The sequence below is a fragment of the Lacerta agilis genome, chromosome 17, assembly GCF_009819535.1.
Source record: "Lacerta agilis isolate rLacAgi1 chromosome 17, rLacAgi1.pri, whole genome shotgun sequence".
Classification (NCBI taxonomy): domain Eukaryota; kingdom Metazoa; phylum Chordata; class Lepidosauria; order Squamata; family Lacertidae; genus Lacerta; species Lacerta agilis.
This window is the reverse complement of record NC_046328.1, coordinates 19371048-19397686: the sequence shown is the minus strand read 5'-3', so window position 1 is coordinate 19397686 and position 26639 is coordinate 19371048. Positions and strand designations below refer to the sequence as shown.

At 48.2% G+C, this 26639-nt stretch overlaps 1 protein-coding gene across 1 annotated transcript in view; it reads right to left on the bottom strand.

Annotated features, from left to right (window-relative positions):
- Positions 1-26206, bottom strand: part of DTX1 (deltex E3 ubiquitin ligase 1) — a 44306-nt gene extending 18100 nt beyond the window's left edge. The window contains exons 1-2 of the mRNA XM_033135754.1: positions 25794-26206; positions 1058-1739 (exon numbers count right to left, since the gene is read on the bottom strand). Coding sequence (XP_032991645.1) covers positions 1058-1739; positions 25794-26052 — 941 coding nt within the window. The 5' untranslated portion in view covers positions 26053-26206. The remainder of the gene's footprint in view (positions 1-1057; positions 1740-25793) is intronic.
- Positions 26207-26639: the final 433 nt, after the last annotated feature.

Here is a 26639-nt window from a genome sequence, read left to right as displayed (position 1 = left end):
CCTTAGTCCCAAATGTTACTGTTGTTAACAGTGCTTTTTTTTCTTTAAAAATGTTTTGGGGTACTCTCATTTTCCTACTCATACTGAAATACTGCGCCTCAATGAGGCCAAACTTAGGTTCACAAAATGTTTAGGGGTATGCACTGGTTGTTAATAACAGCGATTGGTAGGAACATAGGGAGCTGTATGGCTAAAATTGGGAGGAATGGTGAGATGGAGGCAGGGTTTAAATCACCTGTAATCTGTATCAGTTGGCTTGTTGCAAGATTTCTGTTTGTATGCAGGAGCCTGGGGAACTGTCTTACACTGCATCAGACTGCCTATCTAGCTCAGTATTGTTAACATGGACTGGCAGCAACTTTCCACAATTTCAGGCAAGGATCTCTCTCCCAGTCCTACCTGGAGATGCCAGGGATTGAGTCTGCCATCTTCTGCATGCAAAGCAGATGCTCTAACCATTAGGTGCCCCCCAGTTGCTGCATATCAACTGGAGTACCGAACTACTACTTTGAAAAGTCACCACTTGTTTGTTATTCTGTTGCAGCAATTGTTCACAGCGCTTTTACATTTCACTTGTATGAGGTGGAGGATACTGTCTCTGACCAATCCACCCTTCTCCATGGACTGCAAGAAGATCAAACCTATCCATTCTTAAGGAAATCGGCCCTGAGTGCTCACTAGAAGTGAAGGGGACATGTCCTACAGAAGGACAGATCCTGAAGTTGAGGCTCCAGTACTTTGGCCACCTCATGAGAAGAGAAGACTCCCTAGAAAAGACCCTGATGTTGGGAAAGATGGAGGGCACAAGGAGAAGGGGACGACAGAGGATGAGATGGTTGGACAGTGTTCTCGAAGCTACTAACATGAGTTTGGCCAAACTGCGGGAGGCAGTGAAGGATAGGCGTGCCTGGCGTGCTCTGGTCCATGGGGTCATGAAGAGTCGGACACGACTGAACGACTGAACAACAAATTGCATTAGGTTGATGAACCTAGTACTAAATATTCATTATAGGTAAAATAAAAAGGGGGGAGTGGCAAATACTTTTTGGCTACTTACCCTGGTGGGATGGAAGCCCGAGTACTCAAGATGGCCACTCGCTGTGTACCGGGCCGGTTCAGGTTGTTTTGGCCAGGGAGCTGGGTGTGGCTGGGCGCACTCTGGCTCCGCGAAAAAGTGGCCACTTGCACCCCGTTGCCGGAACGGACCTGCTCGATCTTGCCCGTCCCGCTGGCTTGCACCGTGCCCAGAGACCACATGGCCGTTCCGTTGAACGTATTGCTCTGCCGGACGGCCAGCGATCCGTTCCCATTCCCGGAATACACCTTCCTGCGCTGGGAGGCCAGGATGGCGTTGGAGGCTGCCCGGGTGCTGTTAACCAGCAGGCACTGCTGACACGAACAAGGGTGCCCAGAATTGGTCCCCACGGGCCAGGATTGGGACTTGGGGATGGAGCCGATGGTGAGAGGATAAGCCAAGTCCATGCGCCTCCTTAGACGGCGTTTCCTCTGCGTCTGGCGGTTCACCTGAGACATGCTGTTGAAGTAGATCAGGTAGCAAAACCCCAGCGAGGACAGGTCCAGCCACGGGTGCTGCTTCTCGTAAGCGTTCTGGATGGTGATGCAGATGTCCATGTCGTACGGAGTCCAGGAGTTGTTGTCGTTTTCCCATTCCCACACAACCCCCTTGCCGGGGGCAGAGGAGGGGTCGTAAAAGTTCCTTCGCACCGGGCGCATTGTCCCTGGGAGAGAACAAAGGAGGAAGAAGGGATGGATCAGAGGTGGGGAATCGCAGTTTCACGTGTTATGTATATATAAAATAAAATTTGATGATATGCAAAGCGGCAGAGTAGCTTACAGCTAGGAAGCTAAAGAACTCTTCTAGGTGACTGATTGCTTCTTTTTAAAGACTATACAGTGTCCAGACTCTTCATATTCCAAGGAACTTTATTTTCATAAACATATAACTGAAAAGAATATTAGCCTATTAGCTGGTTTCCGATTTGATCCTGGAAGATCCTGGTTTTCCTTAGGATGCCCCTGTTTTCACTGGAGAAATTTTGGAAGGTATGGAGTTATGTGACTCCCCAAGCCAAGGAGATAAGTAACTACAACCTTTAGAAAAGATCTGAAGGCAGCCCTGTATAGGAAAGTTTTTTTTTGTTGTTGTATGTTTTATTAAGGTTTTATATATGTTGGAAGTCTCCCAGAGTGGCTGGGGCAACCCAGTCAGATGGGCGGATGATGATGATGATGATGATGATGATGATGATGATGATGATTAAAAAGGACATCCTTATTTTCATCAGAGAAATGTTGGAGAGTATGCACCTGCCTTTTGCACTTCACTCTGACTGGTAGATTTTTGGGGGTTCTAGTTTTTTGTGGTGATTTTTTTTTTAGCCAGAGCAGCTGGTAAAGGTGGAAGCGGAACCATATTGCTATGGGGATTTAAAATTCCTGTTGAACTTGGGACCTACATTCTGCATGAAAATCAAATGTTCCTCCACCAGCCTATAGCTCTTCCCAGGCCATGATGATGGGGCTTGAAAACGATTGACCTGGGAGAAAAGTTGGAAGGCATGCAACTGTCGTTTCATCTTATTTCCTTGCATCGATTGCAAATCCACGGCCCTTTTTTTTTTGCTTCTTGCTAGGGCTGCTTTTAACACCTCCCCGTTTTCTGGCAATGCATTCTGGGCATATCTTTGCTACCAGCATCACTCCTAGAGTTGCTGGCACTGTGGTGCTACGGCAAGCACTAATTGTGCTGCGTCAGGTTCTACCCATCCCAAATGTCCTCCCTCTCAACACAAGCTGCTCAGCCAATTTGGACCGGGCCGCATTTAGTCACACGATTATGCTCCGCAGCCCAGCCTGATATCCAGCCCAGCCATTGTTCTCGCTCCGTTTTCCCCTGGATGATCAGGAAGCCCTCCTGACAGCCTGGGGCAAGTCTGCGTCTTCCTGTTCACCTTTTCCATGGATCCAACAGACTCGGCAGCTTTCTCTCCAGATGTTCCCAGCTGATGTCTCTCTCTCACACCCACCCACCCCAGTTTGATCCCTTTTGCGTTCTGTATCCGACACCACCAAGCAGATTCCATCTGAGGCCACAGCTGGAGTTTTCCCCCCCCTCCTTCTTTTTCTGTTAGGGAAAGAATTTTTCCTTCTCCCCTTTTCACCCTGTGAACAGAGCTAACACGCTTGGGAAAAGGGATATTCCAGTTCAGATAAAGGTCAGATATGGCAGGATTAATTGATTCCAGAAAAGGTGCTGGGCAGCCCCACTTGATGAGCCATATACCTGCACGCATATACCTGTATAGTGGTACCTTGGGTTACATACGCTTCAGGTTACATACTCTGCTAACCCAGAAATAACGCTTCAGGTTAAGAACTTTGCTTCAGGATAAGAACAGAAAACGTGCTGTGGCGGCGCAGCGGCAGCGGGAGGTCCCATTCAGGGGCATAGCAAGGGGGGGTGAGGGGGCGGGCCACCCCGTGTTCCATAATGGAGGGGGTGACAAATTTTCAAGATTTTTTTTTTTTGAAAAACAAAATTATTATTATTTTTTTAAAATGCCTGCTCCGAAGGTCTTATCTTACTATACTAGGGATTATATAGCTATATATGAAATTTCATGCATATCGGTTAATATCTTGACCCTCCTCCACCAAAATAGCTGTTCACTTGGCTGTTTTCCTATGTCATGAAGGCTGAAATTTCAGTTCAGAGAACACTTACTGTTCCCAACCCTAACCCTGTGGAAAGCCATCTAATTAGACTTTGAGAGGTTTTTAGGAGGTAATTTAATTATTGTTTGATTTTATACCAATGTTATGTATCTGGTGTTAGCCACCCTGAGCCCGACTTTGGCCAGGGAGGGCGGGATATAAATAAAAGTTTTGTTTTATTATTACTTGTTATTATTCCTTTGTAAGAAAATATGAAATAATGTAAAACCATTTTTGCGGGGGGGGGGGGGGTTTCAATGGGGGGGGGTTGGCAATAAATTTTCCGCACCGGGTACCACCTGACCTTCCCATGCCTTGGGGGGGGGGCAATTTTTTTTTTGCCCCTGGGTGCCAATTTACCTAGCTACGCCCCTGGTCCCATTAGCTAAAGTGGTGCTTCAGGTTAAGAACATTTTCAGGTTAATAACGGACCTCCGGAACGAATTAAGTTCATAACCAGAGGTACCACTGTACTGGACACGGACCTATCTGGAGACAGTGACGGGCAACTGGGTGGGGGAGGTGGATTCTTTCAGGAATATGATCCAGATTGACGGGAGACAATAACTGGACCATCTTCTCCCAGGCGCTTGGACCTGAACACGACAGCAGCTCTCCCCAGTTGTGATTGAGAGCTAGTGTTCCCTAGTGGCTAGAGCGTTGAGGACCAAAGTTCAAATCTTCACAGAGCCCACTGGGAGACTTGGGCCAGACACCATCTATCAGCCTAACCTACCTCACAGGGTTGTTGTGAGGGCAAAATGGTTGAGTGGAGAGAACCACGTATGCCACCTTGAGCTCCTTGGAGGGGAGGTGGGATAGAAATGTAGTAATAATAAAAGGTAAAGGTACAGGACCCCTGACAGTTCAGTCCAGTCGCAAACGACTCTGGGGTTGTGGCGCTCATCTCGCTTTACTGGCCAAGGGAGCCGACGTTTGTCCGCAGACAGTTTTTCCAAATCATGTGGCCAGCATAATTAAGCTGCTTCTGGCGAAACCAGAGCAGCGCACGGAAATGCCATTTACCTTCCCGCTGGAGCAGTACCTATTTATCTACTTGCACTTTGGGCTTTCAAGCTGCTAGGTTGGCAGGAGCAGGGACCAAGCAACGGGAGCTCACCCCGTCGCGGGGATTCGAACCACTGTCCTTCCGATCGGCAAGCCCAAGGCTCAGTGGTTTAGACCACAGCGTCACCCGTGTCCCTCCTAGTAATAATAATAGCAATAATAGCAATAATAGCAATAATAATAATAATAATAATAATAATAATAATAATAATAATAATTGCCAGCAACTGGTTTTCAGAGGCATACTGCCGTCTACAGTGGAAGCAGAATATAGCATAAGCACCCCTCTCTGTGGTTAACCCAGTTCCCTGTGGGAACCTGGAAGCAGGAGCTGAGTGCGAAAGCCACTCTCCCCTCTTGTGAATGCTGGCAACTGGTATGCAGATGCATGTTGCCTCTGAGAGTGGACAGAGAACATAGGTGGCTAGTCGCTCTCATCATTAGGAAGCGTCTCTTATTGCTTAGCCAAGATCTGCGTCCCTAAATAGGAACGCAAGACGAGCCGTGCTGGATCAGGCCAAAGGCCCATCTAGCCCAGCGACAATTAGGACCTGAGTGCAGCAGTTCTGTCCTCATAGCAAAGGGTACAAGGCACAAGGCGCTGGTGGGAACACTTAGGGAGAGAGCCCTGCCTGAAGCCATGGAATGCTGCTGCCAGTCAGTGTAGTCAGTACTGAGCTAGGTGGGCCAGATAGGCATGGAAGAGATTCCTGCATGCCTGAAACCCACCAGGGCACCATGTAATAGGGCACCAACACACACACACACACACACACACAGCCCTTCTTGCCCAGCTTATCTCGTCTCTCCCTTCTGCTTGCTGATGCTGCAGCCAGAACAGCAGGCTGTGTGCGCAATCAATAATTATGTTTGAAGTGTTACGTTAACTATGCATCCCTCCCCGGAGACTCATAAAGCTAAACGGCCGTACGCCAGCGGTTTCCGTGGTGTTTGCTTTCAGCGAGGGCCGGCTTGGCAGGGCTCCTGGCGCTCTCGTCTTGCAGCACCGCTGAAGAGGAAGCCTCCCGCCAATCGAAAAGAGATGCACCGAGGGCGAGTGGGTGTCTTCCTGGAACAGGCCGCAAGGGGCGCCAGCAATCCCCCCTCACTGCCTCCGCTTTTGGCCTGGCTTGCGAGTGCAGGAAGGTGCCTTCTACATACCCTCCAAGTGTCCTTATTTTCCAGGGACAGTCTTGGAATAGCCCTGCCTCCTCCTTGAATTTGTCTAATCTTCTTTCAAAGCCATCCTGTGGAAGCGAGTTCCATAGTTTAACTACATGTTGCATGAAGAAGGACTTTCTTTTATCAGTCCTGAATCTTACAACAATCAGCTTCCTTGGGCATCCAGAAGTTCTAGGGCTATGATAGAGGGAGAAAAACAGAACCCCCCCCCCACACACACACGTGTCCCTATTTTCCAGGGACGTCCCTGATTTACAGAAGCTGTCCCGGTTTCTGATTTGATCCCAGAATGTCCCGCTTTTCCTTAGGATGTCCCTATTATCACTGGAGAAACACTGGAGGGTATGGAGTTATCCCTGACCACCTGAAGGCAATCCTGTACAGTGGTACCTCGGTTTTAAGAACAGTCCAGTTTTAGAACAATTTGGTTTACAAACTCCGCAAAACCGGAAATAGTGTCTTGGTTCCTTCGGCCTGTAAAGCGAGATGAGCGCTGCAACCCCACTGGACTTAACTGTCAGGGGTCCTTTACCTTCACCTTTTGAGAACTTTACCTCGGTCTAAGAATGGAATCCAAACGGTGGAAAGGCACTGGCGGCGGGAGGCCTCATTTGGGAAAGCGCGCCTCGGTTTAAGAACTGTTTTGGTTTAAGAACAGGCTTCCGGAACAGATTAAGTTCGTAAACCAAGGTACCACTTTATAGGGAAGTTTTAAAAAAAATGTTTAAAGCTTTATTATGCTTTTATATGTGTTGGATATTGTAAATCCGGGGGCTTTCCCTGGAGAATAGGGACACTTGGAGGGTCTACATCAGGGGTCAGCAACCTTTTATAGCCATGGGTCAGTCCACCGTACCTCAGACCATGTGGTAGGGCGGACTTTTTTTTTTTTTTTTAGGGGAATGAACGAATTCCTGTGCCCCACAAATAACCCACAGATGCATTTTAAATAAAAGGACACATTCTACTCATGTAAAAACACGCTGATTCCCAGACCATCCGCGGGCCGGATTTAGAAGGCGATTGGGCTGGATCTAGCCCCCGGGCCTTAGTTTGCCTTCCCATGGTCTATCTATACTGACATAGCATCCCTCCGGCGTGGGCCGGATTTAGAAGGCGATTGGGTCGCATCCAGCTCACGGGCCTTAGGTTGCCTACCCCTGGTCTACGTTCTCTCACATGCTCTCAAGCAATCCTCCTCTGCAGGGTCCTTGTGAGGGAAACAAAATCATTGGTGTTGCTGACACATGGATCTTGGGTTTGCCTCGTTTTGCTAGCTGGCCTCATTTTGTTGTTGACATAACCTGGGTCTGAGTCATCACTGGTCTTGCTAACAGAAAGTCTGCCGTGAGCCTTCCTGTTCACGACTGCCAAGCCTATATCGTTCCGTGAGAATAAGTTTGCTTAAAAACCAGTAAATCTTTGGCGAGGAACGTAATGCTTTGTGCAAATGCCACTGTTCTGCGGTCAAGTGTAATAAATCACTATGAACGCCAATAGCGTTGATACAGCACTTTGAGATGAACATTCGCATGCGCCGCATCTTAAAAACATTTCCAACAACCCTGCAAGGTAGACCAGTGTTAGTATCCTTATTTGCAGATAAAAGATGGGGGGTCAGGCTGAGAGGAAGCAGTTTGATTCAGGGCCCACGTAGGCCATGTTCACACCACACATTTGAAGTGCTTTCCCCATAGAATTCTGGGAGCTATAATTTGTTAGGAGAGTGCTGAGATTTATTAGGAGATCCCTTATTCCTCTCACAGACCTAGAAAGTTCTCTGGGAGGAGGGGTGTTAAATCACTCTGGGAATTGGGAGTCACAAACTGATGTGGAAATGGGGAGAACGAAATTTAAGATTGGAAGAATAGAAAAATTAGAGAAACCGAAACGGGCAGATTCACCCATTGCTAGCTACAGCTCAGATATGGAGCGCCTGGTTTGCATGCAGACAGTTGCAGGTTCAATCCCCAGCATCTCCAGGTAGGACTAGGAAAAGACTATTGTCTGAAACCCTAGAGAGCTGCTGCCAGTCAATGTAGAGATTAGGGAACTGGATGAACCAATGGTCTGACTCAGAATAATGCAGCTTCCTATGCTCCTATTTAATTCACCCTTTATTCAGAACACTGAGGACTAGAATCTTGCTTTACTTTTAAGGTAAGTGCCATAGCATCTGCTTGAATCCAATAAGTCTCTGGCTTCTCCAGATAGGGGCTGGATCTACACTGATATGAAAAATGCTATCAAATATATAGCTCTCAATGCAATTTACCACTGGTAACGTATCACTGCTCTACAGCGCCCTCTGGTGCCACATTTTTATAAAACATTTAAAAAGTTATAATTGACCAGTGTAGTTGAGTCCAGGGTCTCTGGAAAACACCCTCTGTCTGAAACCCTGGAGAGCTGCTGCCAGTCAGTGCAGGCAATACTGAGCTGGATGGACCAGTAAGCCAGTTTTCTATGTTCCTATCAGATGTGCTGTAGCTCAGTGGCAGAGCGCCTGCTTTGCATGCAGAATTATTTGCAAATTATAAATAATTTCATAAGCTGTGTGCCTTTGTTTCTCAGTCTGACCCTTTTACACGGTTTTGCACATATCGTGGCATTTTATGCATTGTGACTCGCTGTTATTTTTTACTGATTGCAGTTTAGTAACTATTTATTGTACTTGTTAAGAGTGAATTCCTGATTAATTTTTATTTGCTGATATTTCGAGAGTTAATTCCATTGTGTACCATTATCTTCATTACTTTATTTGATAAAAGTTGTTTGTTTTAAAGCAACGTTTCATTATGATTTTTTTTTTTTTACTGGGTCGGATTATTATGAGCTGTGTGAGCTTAGATGTATATTTTGCAAACCGCCTTGCGTACAGTAATACAGAAAGGCGGCATACAAATTAAAAGAGAAATGGGGGGGGGGGGAGAGAGAGACACAGAGAGAGACAGAGAGAGACAAAAACTCTGGGAGCCTGCTGGTAGTTTTGTTTGCTCAATGTCTCCTTCAGCTTCTCTGTTTTGCCCTAAACAATGGAAGCAATGAGCTGACATCTGAAAAAGGTGTTTTCCCCCACACTGTTGGCACCCGAAAAAGGAGAAGAAGAGTTTGGATTTGATATCCCGCTTTTCACTACCCAAAGGAGTCTCAAAGCGGCTAACATTTTCCTTTTCCTTCCTCCCCCACAACAAACACTCTGTGAGGTGAGTGGGGCTGAGAGACTTCAAAGAAGTGTGACTAGCCCAAGGTCACCCAGCAGCTGCATGTGGAGGAGCGGAGACGCGAACCCGGTTCCCCAGATTATGAGTCTACCACTCTTAACCACTGACTACACCATACTGGCACCAGTTATTGCTTGGGGGGGATATCACAAAGCTTAGCTCACAAATACAACCTTCTCCTGGCCTGAACGTTGCTCTGGTCCACCTCCGCACAACTCCTGCGTCCACATTCCTGCGAGAAGCTCTCTCTCCCTGCCCGTTTGTCCGGCCCGATTAATTACCATAATCACGGCAATTAATCAGCTGCCTTCTGAGCCTGCCTAGCACAAGGGGAGGAATTGAATTAGGCAGCAGCGCGTTTTGCTGAGACAGCGCTCCTCAGGAGGAAGAAGAGGAGGAGGAGGAGGAGGAAGACCCGGGAATGCAGATGGCCTATGAGGCAAATGCGCATCGAGGCCACCAGGAGAGATGCTTCGGCCTAACCAGATTATTCGTCATCACAAGGGTTTTCGTGGAAGATTCTTTCAGGCCACATTCTGGAGCAAGTAGGTGCTTATGGACAAGGTTACGGTGGGTGAAAGTGTGTAGCTCTAGTTATGGAATTCAGGGACCTCCACTCTCTTTCATTTTTTTTAAAAAGCAAGTTTCTAGTCCTTATGGATTGCAAAAGTATGCCTGAAAGAGACCGTGACTGGCCCAAGGGCACCCAGTGATCATTTCATGGCTGTGTGCCTGGGGCAACCCAGTCAGATAGGTGGGGTACTACTACTACTACTACTGATAATAATAAATTGAACGCTGATCTCCCAGGTCCAGCACTCTAAACCACTACACAAACGCTGGCTCTTGTTGTTTTTCAGTCCACAAACAATGCACAATTAATGCCATTCTTTTTACATTGTTTGGGCAGTTACTTTCAATTGAAATGAGCTCAGGTGACATTAGATATGTAAGGAATTACTTAGGTCATGTTAAATAGCAGCCAATATACTCATTGGCAGAAACAGAACTGCAGCAAAAGGGGAACAGTGCTGATTTTGACAAACATGGGTCTTTGGGGAAATTGCTCCCTTCTTACATCCCTCAGTTAAAAGTAGGCTCCACATCTGGGGGGAAAAGCCAAAGACACCTAGCCTACCCTATAAGGTTGTTGTGAAGATAAAGATGGCAGTGGCCAGCAAATAACCATGTTATGTCGCCTTCAACTCCTTAAAGATAAGGTGGGGTATAAATGTAATAAATAGAAGTTAACACATTTCTAGAGGGTTGTGCCTCGGTGTCCTCAATAGCTCTCTGTGTTTTGTCCTAATCAGCAAAGCAGAAGAAAATTATGTCAAACAATTCATTTGCATAGGTCACAGACTGCAGTGGATTAGCAAAATCTCTTCAGCATGTTTGCAGGAGCTTTCCCAAAAGATTAATGTTATGGCCTGCTTTGCTTGTTCGTTGCAACGTTTTAAACTATTTAATAAATTTATTTGGGTTTTTTTTTAACTAAACAAAACAAAACAAAATCAGCTGTTTTAAGTGCTTTGTTGATGTTCTGGGGTGGGGGAATGGGAGAATGACTCAGATTCGGGCTCTAAAAGAAAGAAAGGAATGAACCAAGCGCAGAACCCTTATTTCAAGGAGAGAGATATGATTTTGCCAATTTGCTCTCTCATTCCCCCCCCCATCTCGCCCCCATCTTCAGTTGTGCTCATTTCTGTCAGTCAGTGCAGACGGTATCGAGACAGATGGTCAGCTTCTTCCCATGTCCGTCTGGTTGCTTTCGAGGGCAGGACTCAGAGGGGATGAAAATTGTGGCGAAGGAGATTTTGGCTGAACATGGTTAGAAAAAACCTCCTAACGACAAAGGGCGGTTGGACTGCGGAACTGCCTGCCTCAAGATTTGTTGGGGCTCTCCTTTCTCCAGGGACGCTATAAATCTGCATCCCGCATTGCAGGTCCTGCATAGAGCAAGGTGTGTGCGGGTGGGGTGGGGGTGTGTGTGGACTAGGTGACTTCTGTTAGCCCCCTTCGGGCTCTAAAATCCTGTGATCTCCCTTTGGAACTTGAGCTCGGGATGGAATCCAGAAGAACATCAGGTTGAAAACAAGCCCTTGGCAGCTTCCTCCGGTGACCCAGGCCTCCCAGCCAAGCTCGGAGGGAGCGTGCCAGCAGCCCCTGCAATATTGGCAGCAGAGGCGATGCAGCACTCAGGTGCCCGCTTGCAACTCTCCTGGCACCAGATCCGTTCCCTGCCGTGCCGGCAGCCGCATACAGAGAGCCTCGCTCGTGCAGGATGTACCGCATCCCTGCTCCTCAGCCTCGCCCTCAGCTCAAATATCCTGTCCTAAAGGTTGGTGGAGAAGGGAGGGCACCCTATCCCCTTCCCATGGTCCCAAATAAGTTTGGGGTTTCTTTTTTTGAAGGGAGCCCCCAAACTCCTTAATTGCTTTCATCCGCCACAGCTGAGATTCCTGCATCGCAGGGGGTTGGTCTAGATGACCCTCAGGGCCCCTTCCAACTCTATGATTCTATGAAATCCTGATCAATGCTGTTTGCTTTGGAGGCATGCTCCCCTCTCATTTATTTCATCACCACAACCACCCTGTGAGGTACCAACTGGTCTAAGGTTCTCCAGTGGCTGGCGGGGGGCGGGATCCGAACCCGGGTCTTTGCAGTTGCAGTCTGCTGCATTAACCACTGCACAACACTACCATAACGCTGGCTGATAAGAATGCTACTGGTGATGCTGCCATTCAGTCCTTTGTGAGGCTGATTTTAGCTAAGGCTCTTATTAGAGGCACATTTACCTGGGAGTAAGTCCCACAATGAACCCATTGTCCCCTGTCGGAGGCAGTAATACCAGTTGCTGGAAGCCACAGGACGTGAGAGTGCTCTTGGGCTTGGGTCCTCCCAGAGACAAAAGATTAACTCGGCACACTGAACAATGCCCGGTCAAACTGCCAGGGCATTTCTCCAACTTTAAACCCCATTGATTTCTCGCTAAACTCTAGTAAGGCAGAGAAAAAGAGGGCAGATGAGGGCAATTGCCGCATCAACTTCATATCTGAACCAAGCACTTAATGCACAACTAATGCACACTGTTTCCCCCCAAAGAATTCTGGGAACTGTAGTTTTCCCCACACACAGAGCTACCTTCCCCAGCACCCATAACAAACTACGGTTCCCAGGATTCTTTAGGGGAAGCTATGAACTTTACAGGTTTGGTGTGGACATAACCATAGTTTTGCAAGGGCAGCTGGGAGGTATCTATTAACGGGATTGGATTGTGCAGTCTGGGATCTTCAAGATCAGGGATCTAAAGCATGGGTAAGCAAACTAAGGCCTGGGGGCTGGATCCGGCCCAACTGCCATCTAAATCTGGCCCATGGACGGTCTGGGAATCAGCGTGTTTTTACATGAGTAGAATGTGTCCTTTTATTTAAAATGCACCTCTGGGTTATTTGTGGGGCATAGGAATTTGTTCCTTCCCCCCCCAAAAAAATATAGTCCGCCCGCCCCCCCCCCACAAGGTCTGAGGGACAGTGGACCGGCCCACTGCTGAAAACATTTGCTGATCCCTGGTCTAAAGCTTCAGTCCCGCAGGAAGAGAATGCTTTGATATTCAGCCCTGGAGACTCTTGCCAGGCCACGCCCTCTCCACAGGCCACACCCACCCAAGGCCGCACCCACTCACCCAAGCCACATCTCCACATGGGTCCTCAGAAACAACTCTGGCTGCATTGGATAGGAAGCATCTTATCTAGTCCAGGGTTTCCCAAACTTGGGTCTCCAGCTGTTGTTTTTTTTTTGGAATACAATTCCCATCATCCCTGACCACTGGTCCTGCTAGCTTGGGGTGATGGGAGTTGTGGTCCAAAAACAGCTGGGGGCCCAAGTTTGGGAAACCCAGATCTAGTCCAATTCCCTGCAATGCTAAATCCTAAATAGTGCTTAAGGTTGCAGTTTACAGGAACCTAACAGCTTTTTAAAGATTATTTAAGTATTTATTACATTTTCTCATTTTTTTTACATACCTGGCTGACTAGCCCAAAAGCTTTTGCAACAGTTCTGCACGCTTTAAGAGAAGCCGCACAAAAAAGCTCCCAATTATAGCAGTCGTCTGAAAACGATGTGTTAAATGCAACACCCTCATCCCAAACAGCAGAGTGAACTCATTTGTCCAAATTTTAAAACCAGTCCAAGATGTTATGAGCCAGGAAGGAATACTGCAGATCAGAAAGGGAGCTGGCTGCTTTTCCTTCGCAAGTGGCCAAGTTCCAAATTGCAGCAAAATGGAAAAATAAAAAGTTCTGACTGCCTGAGGGTGGGGAGCTCCGTACGAGCAGAATTTCCTTCCTTCTGGACCAGCACTGGGGAACCTGTGGCCCTCCTAATGTTGCCGGACTACAACTCCCAGCATCCCCTGACCGTTGAGCCATACTGGCTGGTGCTGATGGGAGCTGGAGTCCAACAGCATCTGCATACCCAAGCCCCCCCCCCACTTGTCTTAGACCAGCCTTTCCCAAGCTGGGTCCTCCAAATGTTTTGGACTCCAACTCCCATCAGCTGAAGTCCAAAAGATCTGGAGAGCCTCAGCTACTGACAGGATAGCTCAGTTTGTTAGAGTGGGTTACAGGTAGGCAGCCGTGTTGGTCTGCCATAGTCAAAACAAAATAATTTTTTTTGTTTTTTTGCACGCCCTTCCAGCGCCACGCCCCTCATCCCCCGCTCGCCCACCCCCCCTCCCGAGGGGCGGCCAGCGCGGGAGGGAGGCGGGTGGAGAGGTGGCACGCCGGGGGCGCCGAGGGATCACCGCACCACGGCGGCCGATCCCTCTAAGGGGGCCCTGCCATTGGTAAAAAGGTAAAGGGACCCCTGACCATTAGGTCCAGTCGTGGATGACTCTGGGGTTGCGGCGCTCATCTCGCTTTACTGGCCGAGGGAGTACAGCTTCTGGGTCATGTGGCCAGCATGACAAACCTGCTTCTGGCGAACCAGAGCAGCGCACGGAAACTTTGACGTGTTTTCGAACTGCTAGGTTGGCAGGAGAAGGGACCGAGCAACAGGAGCTCACTCCGTGTGGGGATTCGAACCGCCAACCTTCTGATCGGCAAGACCAAGGCTCTGTGGTTTAACCCAGAGCGCCACCCTTACCATTGGTAACTTTCTCCTAATGTTTAACCAATTCTGTTTCCTGAAGGAAGAACGCCTTAGCCTTGCTGGTTCAGGAGGAATACACACCTAGATGCCTCAAAGGGAAGCCTGCAAGAGCCCTCTTCATGATCCTCCATCTGTTTCATGATGGGGTCATTCACCATCAATTCTTCCCTCCTGGCTCCTTCATATTAACCCAGCAGACTGGCCCACCCTGACTGATGGATTACTATTGGTTATTTTGACATAGAACCTCCATTCAAAGCTTGGATGGAGGAGCACGGAGCCTTCCGCAGAGAAAAAGGGACAGAGCTGGAAACACACACAGATCCGGGAGAATCTCCCTGCAGCCTCAGGAGGAAGGAACTTAATGAGGCCGTGTAATTGAGATACCCTGGGGAGATGAACAGGTCAGAATCAAAGGCAGAAACATCGGAGCGCGTTTGAACTCTCTTCGCTTCCGAGATGCTTTGCAAATTTGCAACCCACTTCCCCCTAATGCAGTATGTTATTTTCACAAATATGTTTGTTTTTATGCTTTCTTCTCCCACCCCCAGTATATGCATTTTAGGTAAGCATCTTCCGGTTGGAAGAACTGCACCGCAAAATTCAAAGAAGGGCAAATTTTGAAGGATAACTGTGTTTTGGTGAGCATGGATAGCAGCAGCAGCAGCAAGAACAACCACCATATTTATATCCTGCCCATCTGGCTGACTTGCCCCAGCCTCTTTGGAGGCCTTGGAACCATAGCTGTCAAGTTTCGGATTTGAAAATAAGAGATCAGCAGTCTCACCTATCCCAAGGACAGTCACATGTCAGTGGTGGGCGGAGCCAGAAGCAAAAGTGGGCGGAGCAGCAATGTAAACTCCAAGCGGGCTCGGAGCGGAGCAAAGAGGAGGGCAGCCAGCAAAGAGGAGGGCAGCCATGTGCTCCGCGCGATGGAGCCCCATCGCCTTCTTGTCTGATCCCATCAAAACAGGACAGGAAGCAGCAGCTGCTCAAAGGCAGCCAGGCTCCGCCCACCAGCTAACCCTATTGGCCGGCTGAGGGGCTCGGCGGCAACGGATAGGGGCTGATGCAGGGGGAGGAATACACCCCCCTGTAAGCACGGGAAACGGCTCCCACTTGCTTTGAGGGCTGAGGCTTTTCTCTCCAAGTAGGCGAGGTCTTCCCACCCAGTCCCTGGCCAGCAGGGGAGGAGCTGCTTCCATTAAAAACGGGAAATTTAAGGGAAATAAAAAAATAAGGGAGAGCAGCGGGAAACTGCTTGAAATAAGGGAGAATCCCAGGGAAAACGGGATACTTGACAGCACTGCTTGGAACACGTATAAAACATCAAATATATATATATATATATAAAAATCCTGTTACAGGGCTGCCTTCAGATGTCATCTAAAAGTTGTGTAGTTCTTTATCTCCTTGACATCTGATAGATAGCTGCTCACTAAGACACAAACAAATTTGAATTTCGGTTCTTTGTTGTGCTTGCATCACACTTTTTCTCCAAGGAGCTCAAAGTGGTGCGCTTGGTTTCCCCCCTCCTCGACCAATCCTCACAACAACCCTGTGAGGTAGGCTCTCCCCCCAGCCCAGGGTTCTAAATTGTGCCCACAAAATAAGACAGCTCCCCGCCTGCAGACATGAAGCCTCAAGGCATGGAGTGCAGCAGGGCCAGGCTGTTAAGTATATGACAAAGGGGCATTGCGGACAACCTCATCCTTAATCTTCCTTCCACCCATGCTGGGAAATACGGTACATGCAGGGGGGCGACGACAAACTCCTGAATAAGGCTGACACAAATGATGCCTTTCAGGGGCTTCCTGGCCAAACCTGCTAGGCCTCTCCATTCTGCCACCTGAACTGACACTTTGCCCTGGAGCGCACCCAAAGTATCGATTAGTGATAACGGGCGAGTGGTCTGCCAAGGAAGCTTGTCCTCCGTTAATGTTTAAAATGATGCATAGTATAAAGAAAGTAGACAGAGAAAAGTTTTCCTCTCTCTTTCAGAACCCATCCAGCGAATGGGGAATTGTTAGAAGATGAGACTAATTGGAAGTCATTTTTAGTGTTTCTTTTTTTATATAAATCTAGAGAATTATTAGTATTGGAAGGTGTACAGAAGATAAAGAGTAGGTTAACTATGTTAACTAAATACTATTTGGCGTCTGTTGGTGTGTGTGAAAATTTGTTTTGCGTTTGTTTTTGTCATGAATGTAAAAAAAAGCTTTTTAAATAATAAAAGATTTAATTTCAGGGGGAAAAGAAGAAGATTCAGGACAAAGAAAAGAAAGGAGCTCTTCATGCAGCACATTGTTAAACTGCGGACCTTCCTCCTGCAGGAGGCAGTGGCAGCTGCCTAGATCAGGGGTCAGCAACCTTTTCAGCTTTGGGCCGGTCCACCGTCCCTCAGACCATGCGGTGGGCCAAACTATATTTTTTGGGGGGAGGGGGGAATGAACGAATTCCTATGCCTAACAAATAACCCAGAGATGCGTTTTAAATAAATGAACACATTCTACTCATGTAAAAACACACTGATTCCTGGACTGTCCGCAGGCTGGATTGAGAAGGCGATTGGGCCGCATTCAGCCCCCCGGCCTTAGGTTGCCTACCCCTGGCCTAAATAGATGGCTTTAAAAGAGACTGGGAAAAATAATGGAGGAGAGAGCTGTTGTTGGCCACTAGGCATGATGGCCATGCTCTGCCTCGACAGTTGGGAGTCCGAAATGCTTTGGAATTCCAGTTGCTGGAAGCCACAGGAGGGGAGAGGCCTCTTGCACCCAGGTCCTGCTGGCAGGTTTCCTACAGGCATCTCAGTGGCTGCTGTAATAATGGAATGCCGGACTAGAAGGGCCATTGGCCTGATCCTGCAGGCTCTTCTTATGTTCTGCGTGTGGAGTAACCTGATAAGAACATAGGGAAGCTGCCTTACGGATGGGAGCAGGGGCGTAGCAAGGGGAGGCGGGAGCCCCCGGGTTCCATAATGGAGGGGGTGACAAATTATCAAGGAACAATTTTTTTGGGAAAATGCCTGTTCCGAAGGTCTTATCTTACTATACAAGGGATTATATAGCTATATATGAAATTTCATGCATATCGGTTAATATCTTGACCCTCCTCAACCAAAATAGCTGTTCACTTGGCTGTTTTCCCATGTCATGAAGGCTGAAATTTCAGTTCAGAGAACACTTACTGTTCCCAACCCTAACCCAGTGGAAAGCCATCTAATTAGACTTTAATTTGATTTTGAGATGTTTTTAGGAGGTCATTTAATTATTGTTTGATTTTATACCAATGTTATGTATCTGATGTTAGCCACCCTGAGCCTGACTTTGGCTGGGGAGGGTGGGATATAAATAAAAGTTTTATTATTATTATTATTAGTTGTTATTATTCCTTTGTAAGACAATATGAAATAATGTAAAACCATTTTTGTGTGGGGGTTGACAAGAAATTTTCCGCACCAAGTACCACCTGACCTTCCCATGCCTGGGGGGAGGGGTGACAAAAAAATTTTTGCCCCCGGGTACCAATTTACCTCGCTACGTCCTTGGATGGGAGGTTGCCTGCTTCTGATGGCAGTGTGCATGCGCTGTATAAGTGTGCATGCACACGAAAGCTCATACCAAGAACAAACTTAGTTGGTCTCTAAGGTGCCACTGGATGGATTTTTAAAATTTTTTTATTTTGTTTTGACTATGGCAGTCCAACACGGCTACCTACCTGTAACTGCTTCTGATGGTGTTACACTCCCTTTGAAGGAGCAGGTATGTAGCCTGGGGGTGACACCTGGGTCCATTGCTGTACCTCGAGGCTCAGGTGGCCTTGGTGGCACAAGAGTACCTTCCACCATCTTCAGCTGGTGGCCCAGCTGCGCCCCTATTTGGACAGGGATAGCCTAACACCTGCCATCTATGCTCTGGTAACCTTGAGGATAGATTACTGCAATGCGTTATATGCAGTGCCGCCTCTGAGGATGGTTTGGAAACTTCGACTGGTGCAGAATTCGCATACCCTCCAACATTTCTCCGATGAAAGTGGGGACGTCCTATTCCATAATAATGATAACACTCATACTCTGTGCGGCTTCCAACACATATAGAAACACCATAAAACTATCTAGGGCTGCCTTCAGATGTCTTCTAAAGGTTGTATGGTTTGGGGGTTGCATAACTCCATACCCTCCGAGATTTATCCAATGAAAACAGGGACGTCCTAAGGAAAAGCTGGACCTTCTGGGATCAAATCAAAAACTGAGACGGCTTCTGTAGATTTGGGGTGTCTCTGGAAAATAGGGACACTTGGGGGGGGTCTGCTTTTCTCCCTCTGTCATAGCCCTAGAACTTGTGGATGGCAAAGGAAGCTGAATGTTGGAAGATTCAGGAATGATAAAGGGGGGGGGGCAACGCTAAAATGTTGATGAATTTTCATGCGGGCTTTTGAAACAACCAAACAACCGCAAACTGATGTGGAAATGTGGACAATTGAACTTAACATGTGAAAGATGAGACAGGTTCAATTGCCCCTAACAGCCCTGAGAGGTAGCTTAGGCTGATAAGAAGGGCTGTCCCACGGAAGATGGAGCAAGCTTGTTTTCTGCTCCTCCAGAGCGCAGGACTTTGAACCTATGGATTCAGATTACAAGGAAGGCAATTCCGACTAAACATTAAGTAAAAACTGTCCGACATTAAGAGCGGTTTGAACGGACTCCCTTGGAAAGTGGCGGCCTCTCCTTCGTTGGAAGCTTTTAAACAGAGGTTAGGTGGCCATCCATCAGGGCTCCTTTAGCTGTGATTCCTGCATTGCAGGGGGTTGGACTGGATGACCCTTGGAGGCCCCTAACTACTAGAAGAAGAAGAAGAAGAAGAAGAAGAAGAAGAAGAAGAAGAGTTTGGATTTGATATCCCGCTTTTCACTACCCGAAGGAGTCTCAAAGCGGCTAACATTCTCCTTTCCCTTCCTCCCCCTCTCCTTCGTTGGAAGCTTTTAAACAGAGGTTAGGTGGCCATCCATCAGGGCTCCTTTAGCTGTGATTCCTGCATTGCAGGGGGTTGGACTGGATGACCCTTGGAGGCCCCTAACTACTAGAAGAAGAAGAAGAAGAAGAAGAAGAAGAAGAAGAAGAAGAGTTTGGATTTGATATCCCGCTTTTCACTACCCGAAGGAGTCTCAAAGCGGCTAACATTCTCCTTTCCCTTCCTCCCCCTCTCCTTCGTTGGAAGCTTTTAAACAGAGGTTAGGTGGCCATCCATCAGGGCTCCTTTAGCTGTGATTCCTGCATTGCAGGGGGTTGGACTGGATGACCCTTGGAGGCCCCTAACTACTAGAAGAAGAAGAAGAAGAAGAAGAAGAAGAAGAAGAAGAAGAAGAAGAAGAAGAAGAAGAGTTTGGATTTGATATCCCGCTTTTCACTACCCGAAGGAGTCTCAAAGCGGCTAACATTCTCCTTTCCCTTCCTCCCCCACAACAAACACTCTGTGAGGTGAGTGGGGCTGAGAGACTTCAGAGAAGTGTGACTAGCCCAAGGTCACCCAGCAGCTGCATGTGGAGGAGTGGGGACGCGAACCCGGTTCCCCAGATAACGAGTCTACCGCTCTTAACCACTACACCACACTGGCTCTCTAGGGTTGTCATATTTCAAAAAGTGAAAAACGAGGACACCCGAAAGTTGTTGAACTTTCTTTTAGGAAGACCCCAAAAGCTGCTACAGAAATGCAAAAAAACCCCACACTTTTTTATTGACTTGCCTAAGATCCAGGACAAAGCGTCAATTCCACCTTTGAAATCCTGGTAATGTCCAGGGAAATCTGGGCGTATGGCAGCCCTACTTCCTACTCTACAGTTCTATGATTCCATGAAATGACTGGCCCAAAGTCCCACAGTGAGTTTCCTGGCTGAGAGTGGATTTGAACCTGTTATAAGAATTTTAAGGTCTCAAATATAGAACATTCATAAATGCACACATATCTAAATATATGAACCATGTGTCTGAAACAGTATGGGAGAACAATCCTGAAGCCGTTTTGACTCTCCCAATGACCTTAAATATTCCTCTGCAGTAAGAGAGGAAAATTCCCATTGTCTTTTTGCTTGCAAATCCTGTCTTAAGAGCATATTTGTGTATGAATAGGGTTAGCCTGTGACCTTGACTCAGAAACCAAAATATTAACCATCACAACAGAATGGCCAGGCTGCCCAGGTAATGCAACCAGTGACCATCATCAGGTACTCTGGCAGACAGGATTTCTGCTGTAGACCGCCTCCTCCTGTGATGTATGTATGATGTTTTTGGGGGTGGTCTTGGGCTACAGGGTAGGCAATTTCAAGAGTCTATATAAGGGCTTGTGCACCATTGTCCGGGGTTCCTCCTCCCTCCTGCGTGGGGTGAGTGGGGACCCTGTTGCAACAGTTCAATAAAGATCAGGCCTAGCTGCTTTGCTTCTCAGTAGGCTATACTCTGGTTGGCCTTTGTTGTTTCCTCCTACCGATAGGGAACCCTCAAGGACTCCATATGGGCTCCGGAATAACCTATAAGGGAAAGGGAGCACTTTTTCTTATAAAAAAACCCCATGACTCCCAGGTCTAATTGTCCAACCACCATCAGCCTCAAAGATGAACTCGTACAAGGGGGTCCCAGGTGGACTCCCATCCAGCCTAACCCTGCTGAGTGACAGCAAGGCAACTGTGTTGTGTGGCTTCAGAATATACTGTATTCCCTCCTGGCCTATGTACAGTGGTACCTCTGGATGCGAAGCCCCGTTCGCATCCTGAGCAGTCCGCAACCCGAGCGCCATGTCTGCGCATGCTCGCCGCGCGATTCAGAGCTTGTGCGCATGTGCATGACATAATATGACGCGTCTGTGAACGTGCGAACCGCCGAACCTGGAGGTAACCTGTTCCGGTACTTCCGGGTTCGGTGCGTTCGCAACCCGCAGCAATCGTATCTAGAGGTATGACTGTACAGGAATAGGGGCAGGTCCTTTATCAACAAGCGGATTTCCTTATTGCACTGCTTCTCATTCTCTTTAAACAAAAAACAACAACAAGCTGGCTGTCTCTAGGCTAAGGTATCAGAAGGCCTTCACTGGAGGCTCAGGAGATGACACACCCAGGTCCCTTTGGCTCTCTGCAGCACCTGGGAGGCAAAAGGAAAACAAACGCCTCTGTTGATGTTGCTCAACTGTTTGGGGGGAGGAGGGGGAGGGAGTGGTGAACAAATGCCAGATCACACAAGGCCTTTTATCTGTATCACTTTTGCCCCATCTCTTCCTCCAGGGAGCAAAAGGCAAGAGCTACGGTTTTCTCCCACCAACAATTATTCTCACAACAAGCCTGAGAGGTAGGTCAGGCAGAGAGAGGGGGAGACTTGCCCAAGATCTCCCAGGGAGATTCTGGCTGAATGAAAGATTTGGGTTGCTCTCCTCCTAGTAAAGGTAAAGGGAACCCTGACCATTAGGTCCAGTCATGTCCGACTCTGGGGTTGCGGCACTCATCTCACGTTACTGGCCGAGGGAGCTGGCGTACAGCTTCCGGGTCATGTGACCAGCATGACCAAGCCGCTTCTGGCGAACCAGAACAGCGCACAGAAACGCCGTTTACCTTCCCGCCAGAGCGGTATCTATTTATCTACTTGCACTTTGACGTGCTTTCAAACAGCTAGGTGGGCAGGAGCAGGGACTGAGCAACAGGAGCTCACCCCGTCGCGGGGATTCAAACCGCTGACCTTCTGATCAGCAAGCCCTAGGCTCTGTGGTTTAACCCACAGCACCACCCGCGTCCCTCTCCTCCTAGTACTACATCTGAGTTTCTAACACTGCATTGAACCTTTGTGCTTTTGTTTTTAGTGTTAGAAACTCAGATATAACAATGCAGTGTTAGAAACTCAGATATATAAGATAGGTGCCAAATGGCTCCTTAAACTGGGCTTGCAGTCACCAAAACGGAATGCCTAGTTGCCATTTTGGGCCCAGACGGCTCGAAAACCTTATTTCTTTCAACACGACCTTTTGGTTCCTGAAATTCATTCTGATTGTGCAGATAGGCTGTAACAATAGAATTCGCTGCAGGGTGTGTTGCTAGCCTGTGGAAAGAGTTAAGATCCAAGGATCCCCAGGCATGCACCTCAGAAGAGTGGAGATGTCGGACCCCATCCTGGCACCCAGTCATCTTTGCTTGGTCGCAAGTGGCCGATAGCCGGGTGCAAAAGGTGCCTGGCGAATTTTGAACGCTGGCTCAGTGGTGCAGAAGAACATACAAAGCGCCCTGCTGGGTGAGGCCAGTTGCCCATCTAGTCCAGCATCCTTTTCTCACAGTGGCCAACCAGATGCCTGTGGGAAGCCTGCAAGCAGGACCTGAGCACAAGAGCTTCTCTCCCCTCCTCTGAGGTTTCCAGCAACCGTTATTCAGAAGCATTACTGAATATGCATATGCTGGAGCTCGACTCTGGATGAAATTGGTTTGTTTGTTTTTGTCTCTGCACCATGAATGATGATCCTCATGTCCAGGGACCAAATGGGGCTCTCTCTATCAGGTCCTTTGCACTCTCCCCAGGCCACGCCCCTTCTCCCAGGCCATGCCCCTCACCAGCCCTGCTTCACATCCTCCTTGAGTGTTTCTGCCTGGCTGGAATGTGTCATCGAACTCTGACCAGGCCTCTTGCTCGGCTGGATAAAGGGTGGGCAGCAATGTGTGTGAGCGTGTGCAGAAATTAGCCTGCTGTACAAAAGTAGCATTTAGATCCATTGCCCCACCCACTTTTGCCTCTGGCTCCACCCACCACTGCCACGTGGCCCCCAGAAGGTTGCCCAGCAAGGAATGCGGCCCTCGGGATGGAAATGTTTCCCACCCTTGCTCTTCACCCTTAGAGCTCATCTCAGACACATGGAGACTCAAGGCACATCTTCAGAGGTAAGCAAAAAAGCACTCTGCGTTTCCCCAGAGGCACTCCTGCCTTTTATTTATCTCATTTACTTGCATTTTAATACTCTGCCCAATAACATGCACTCTCTGGGCCCTGGAACTGAAAATAAGACTCTGGAGCTACACACCAACAGTGCAAGCCACGAAGTTTGCCTGTGCTAATGCATATCTATGCAAATGCAGAATGTTAAATGTCACCAAAGGCAAGCCGTCCAAACTGCCCCAGATAAAATCTCCAATTAGTTTGCCAGCCATCTTAGATCAGCTCCTCTGAAATTTATTTACCCCCAGTGAATTTCCTAACCGAACCTGCTCCAAATAAATCCTGCTGCTCTTCGGCTTCCCTCAGCCATGATGACCCTCCTAGTAATCTCCAGCGATCTCAAAATAATTTATTCCCCCAAATTAATATCCTATCCAGTAGCCAGATCAATTGAACCCCCCCCCACCCCAGTTCAATTTCCCCTGAGTTCATTATCCACCCGGAAACGTTTGAGGTGCTTAGAAAAAGATTAGAGAGCTGTGTTTTGAAAACGTGAAGCCCACTTCAAATCAACTCCTGCGTGGCAAACAGCGGTGAAGAGAAAGTAAATCAGGATATATTTGCAGATCATAACGGACATCAGAGGAGGCCCTCTGGATCTGACCATGGCTCCATCTTGTCCAGCATCCCGTTCTCACAATGGCCAACCAAATGCAAGCAGGATTTGAGCATAAGAACAACACTCCCCACTTGCTTTTTCCGGCATTCACCGCATCTGACAGTGGCAGCAGAGTCATTGTGGGTAGCGGCTGCTTCAGTTTGCCCACTCCTCTTTCAAACCCACCCAGGTTGGTAGCCAACACAGCCCCTTGAGAGAGCGGGTTTCTGACTCCACACTGTTCAATGGCAACAACAAGACAACAACTTCCCCCCTGCCTAAAGGAGGTGGCTAGTAGTCCCGAAAAAAAATCCCTCAGGCCAAGAATGTGACCAGAGCCATTTCCCTCTGCATTTTCATTCTAAACATCTCAGGCAAACCCTCCAAGTGTCCCTACTTTCCAGGGACAGAGGCCGTCCCGGTTTCTGATTTGATCCTGTAAATGCCCCGCTTTTCCTTAGCACATCCCTATTTTCACTGGAGAAATGTTGGAAGGTACAGTTATGCGACCCCCCCAGCCAAGGAGATAAGTAACTAGACATCTTTTAGAAGACATCTGAAGGCAGCCCTTTATATGGAAGGTTTTTTTAAAAATGTGTTACTGTGTTTTTATATATGTTTGAAGCTGCCTAGAGTGGCTGGGAAACACAGTCAGACAGTTTGGGTATAAATATTATTATCATCATCATCATCATCAAATAAGACATCACTGTTTTCATCAGAGAACTGTTGGAGGGTATGTGTCTGCCTTTTGCATTTCACTCTGATTGATAGATATTTTTTGTGGGGGGGGGGTGTTCTAGTAAAAAAACCCAAGGCAAACCCAAGAAGCCTGAAATCCTACACACATACACATCATTCTTGATATTAGCAGCCCAAGTTGTTTCCAGAGCAGCTTCCACCTTTGAACCTCTGGACCAACTTATAAAATCAGTAGAATCAAGAAACAGCTTGAGTCAGACGGTATCATTTCCAGATTGCAGAGGGAAGCCCAAATGTTTGAATGTTTCCAAACTGGAGTGGCACGGGGGTGGGTGGTACACCTCCATGCACGTAGAAATCTAGCATGTCAGGGAATAGGGGTCCAGCATTTTCTATGTAATTGGCAGGGGTTTATAGATTCCACTTGCGATAAAAAGTGGTCAACCCAGAGTCAACAATGTGATGCAGCAGCAAAAAAGAAAAAAGCGTTTCTTCAGCTCTAGGCGGCATCAACAGCAATATAGTGTTCAGGTCAAGAGAAGTCATAGTACATTCTATTCTGTCTTGCTCAGATCCTACCTGGAATCCTGCATCCATTTCTGGGTGCCACAATTTAATAAGAAAATTGACAAGCTGGACCGTATGCAGGGGGGCGGGGGAGCAACCAAGATGATCGAGGGTCTGGAAACCAAGCCTTACAAGGAATAGTTTGAGGGAGTTAGGTATGTTTATCCTGGAGAAGAGGAGACTGAGAGGAGATAGGATAGCTATCTTCAAATATCTCAAGGGCTTGTCACGCAAAGGATGGCGCAAGCTTGTTTTCTGCTGCTCCAGACCCGAACCACCAGATTCAAACGATAAGAAAGGAGATTCCGACTAAACATTAGAGGGAACTTTCTGAAGGGAGGAGCTCGTTCAGCGGTGAAATGGACTACCTCAGAAGGTTGCGGACTGTCCTCTGTTGGAGGTTTTCAAACACAGCTTGGGTGGCCATCCAAGGGGGTTGGACTGGATGACCCTTGGGGGTCCCTTTCCGACTCAACAATTCTATGATTAAAAGCGTTGCCACTTTTTCCTACCCATTGCAGACCCAGGACATCAGCAGCCCCCCCCCAAAGGCCATCATGACGCTCCCTCCTCCTCGAAGGGGAAAAAGCAGCGCGGATTTACGCCTTACCTGTGTCCTGACGGAACTGGTGCATCGACTGCAGGTCGATAATGTACGGAGACAGCTGGGCATCCACCTGCCCCAAGACGACGCTCCCCCGGGCATCTTCCTTCAGGACGTTCTCAATGTGGTGGCACACCGCCGCCGTGTAGGGCCGCCAGCGCCCATGCTCATTCAGCCACTCCCAAACCACGACACGGGCCACATTATTGGGAGGGAAACACCACCCATTCGCCAAGACCAGGGTCCCTGTGCCAGGTTGCGCCATGGTGCCCAGCCCTGCCGGCCTGGCATGAGAGGCAGGCGGGGGTCACCAGCCGGGCGCCCTCCCCCTCATTGGTTTGGGAGCACCTGCGGGGCTCAGAGTGCGACCCCCAGTTCTGAAGGCTGCATCTCCTACCACTGCTTGCAGGATGAGAGCTTGTGGCGTTTTCTTCAGGGCGAGCCAATCTCGTCAGAAAACTATTGGACGCGGGTTTTTCTGTGGCACGTCTGACTATGTGGCGATGAGGAGCAATGTTTCAATCGCCCCAAATGGCAACAACAGCAGACCAGCCGAGATGTCCAGGCCACCACTGAGGATGGCGACAGAGGCTGCTATCAATGAATGCACGTCTCCCAAATTATTGGGGAAGCCTATGAATTTTCTGTGTGCTTCCGGTCAGGCAGAGCAAAGGCCTCTGAGCTTTGCCTACAGCCAGGTGTCCTGAAGATCTCCACTCTTATTATTCACTTTGTGTGCCTTCAGTCTGGTGACTGAAGACCTCCTCTGGTGGAATGAAGAGCTCCAACCTTTTCCTTCAAGGCCTCCAATACATCTCAGCAGACTCTCCTCCTGTTTCCCCTTCCTGGTCT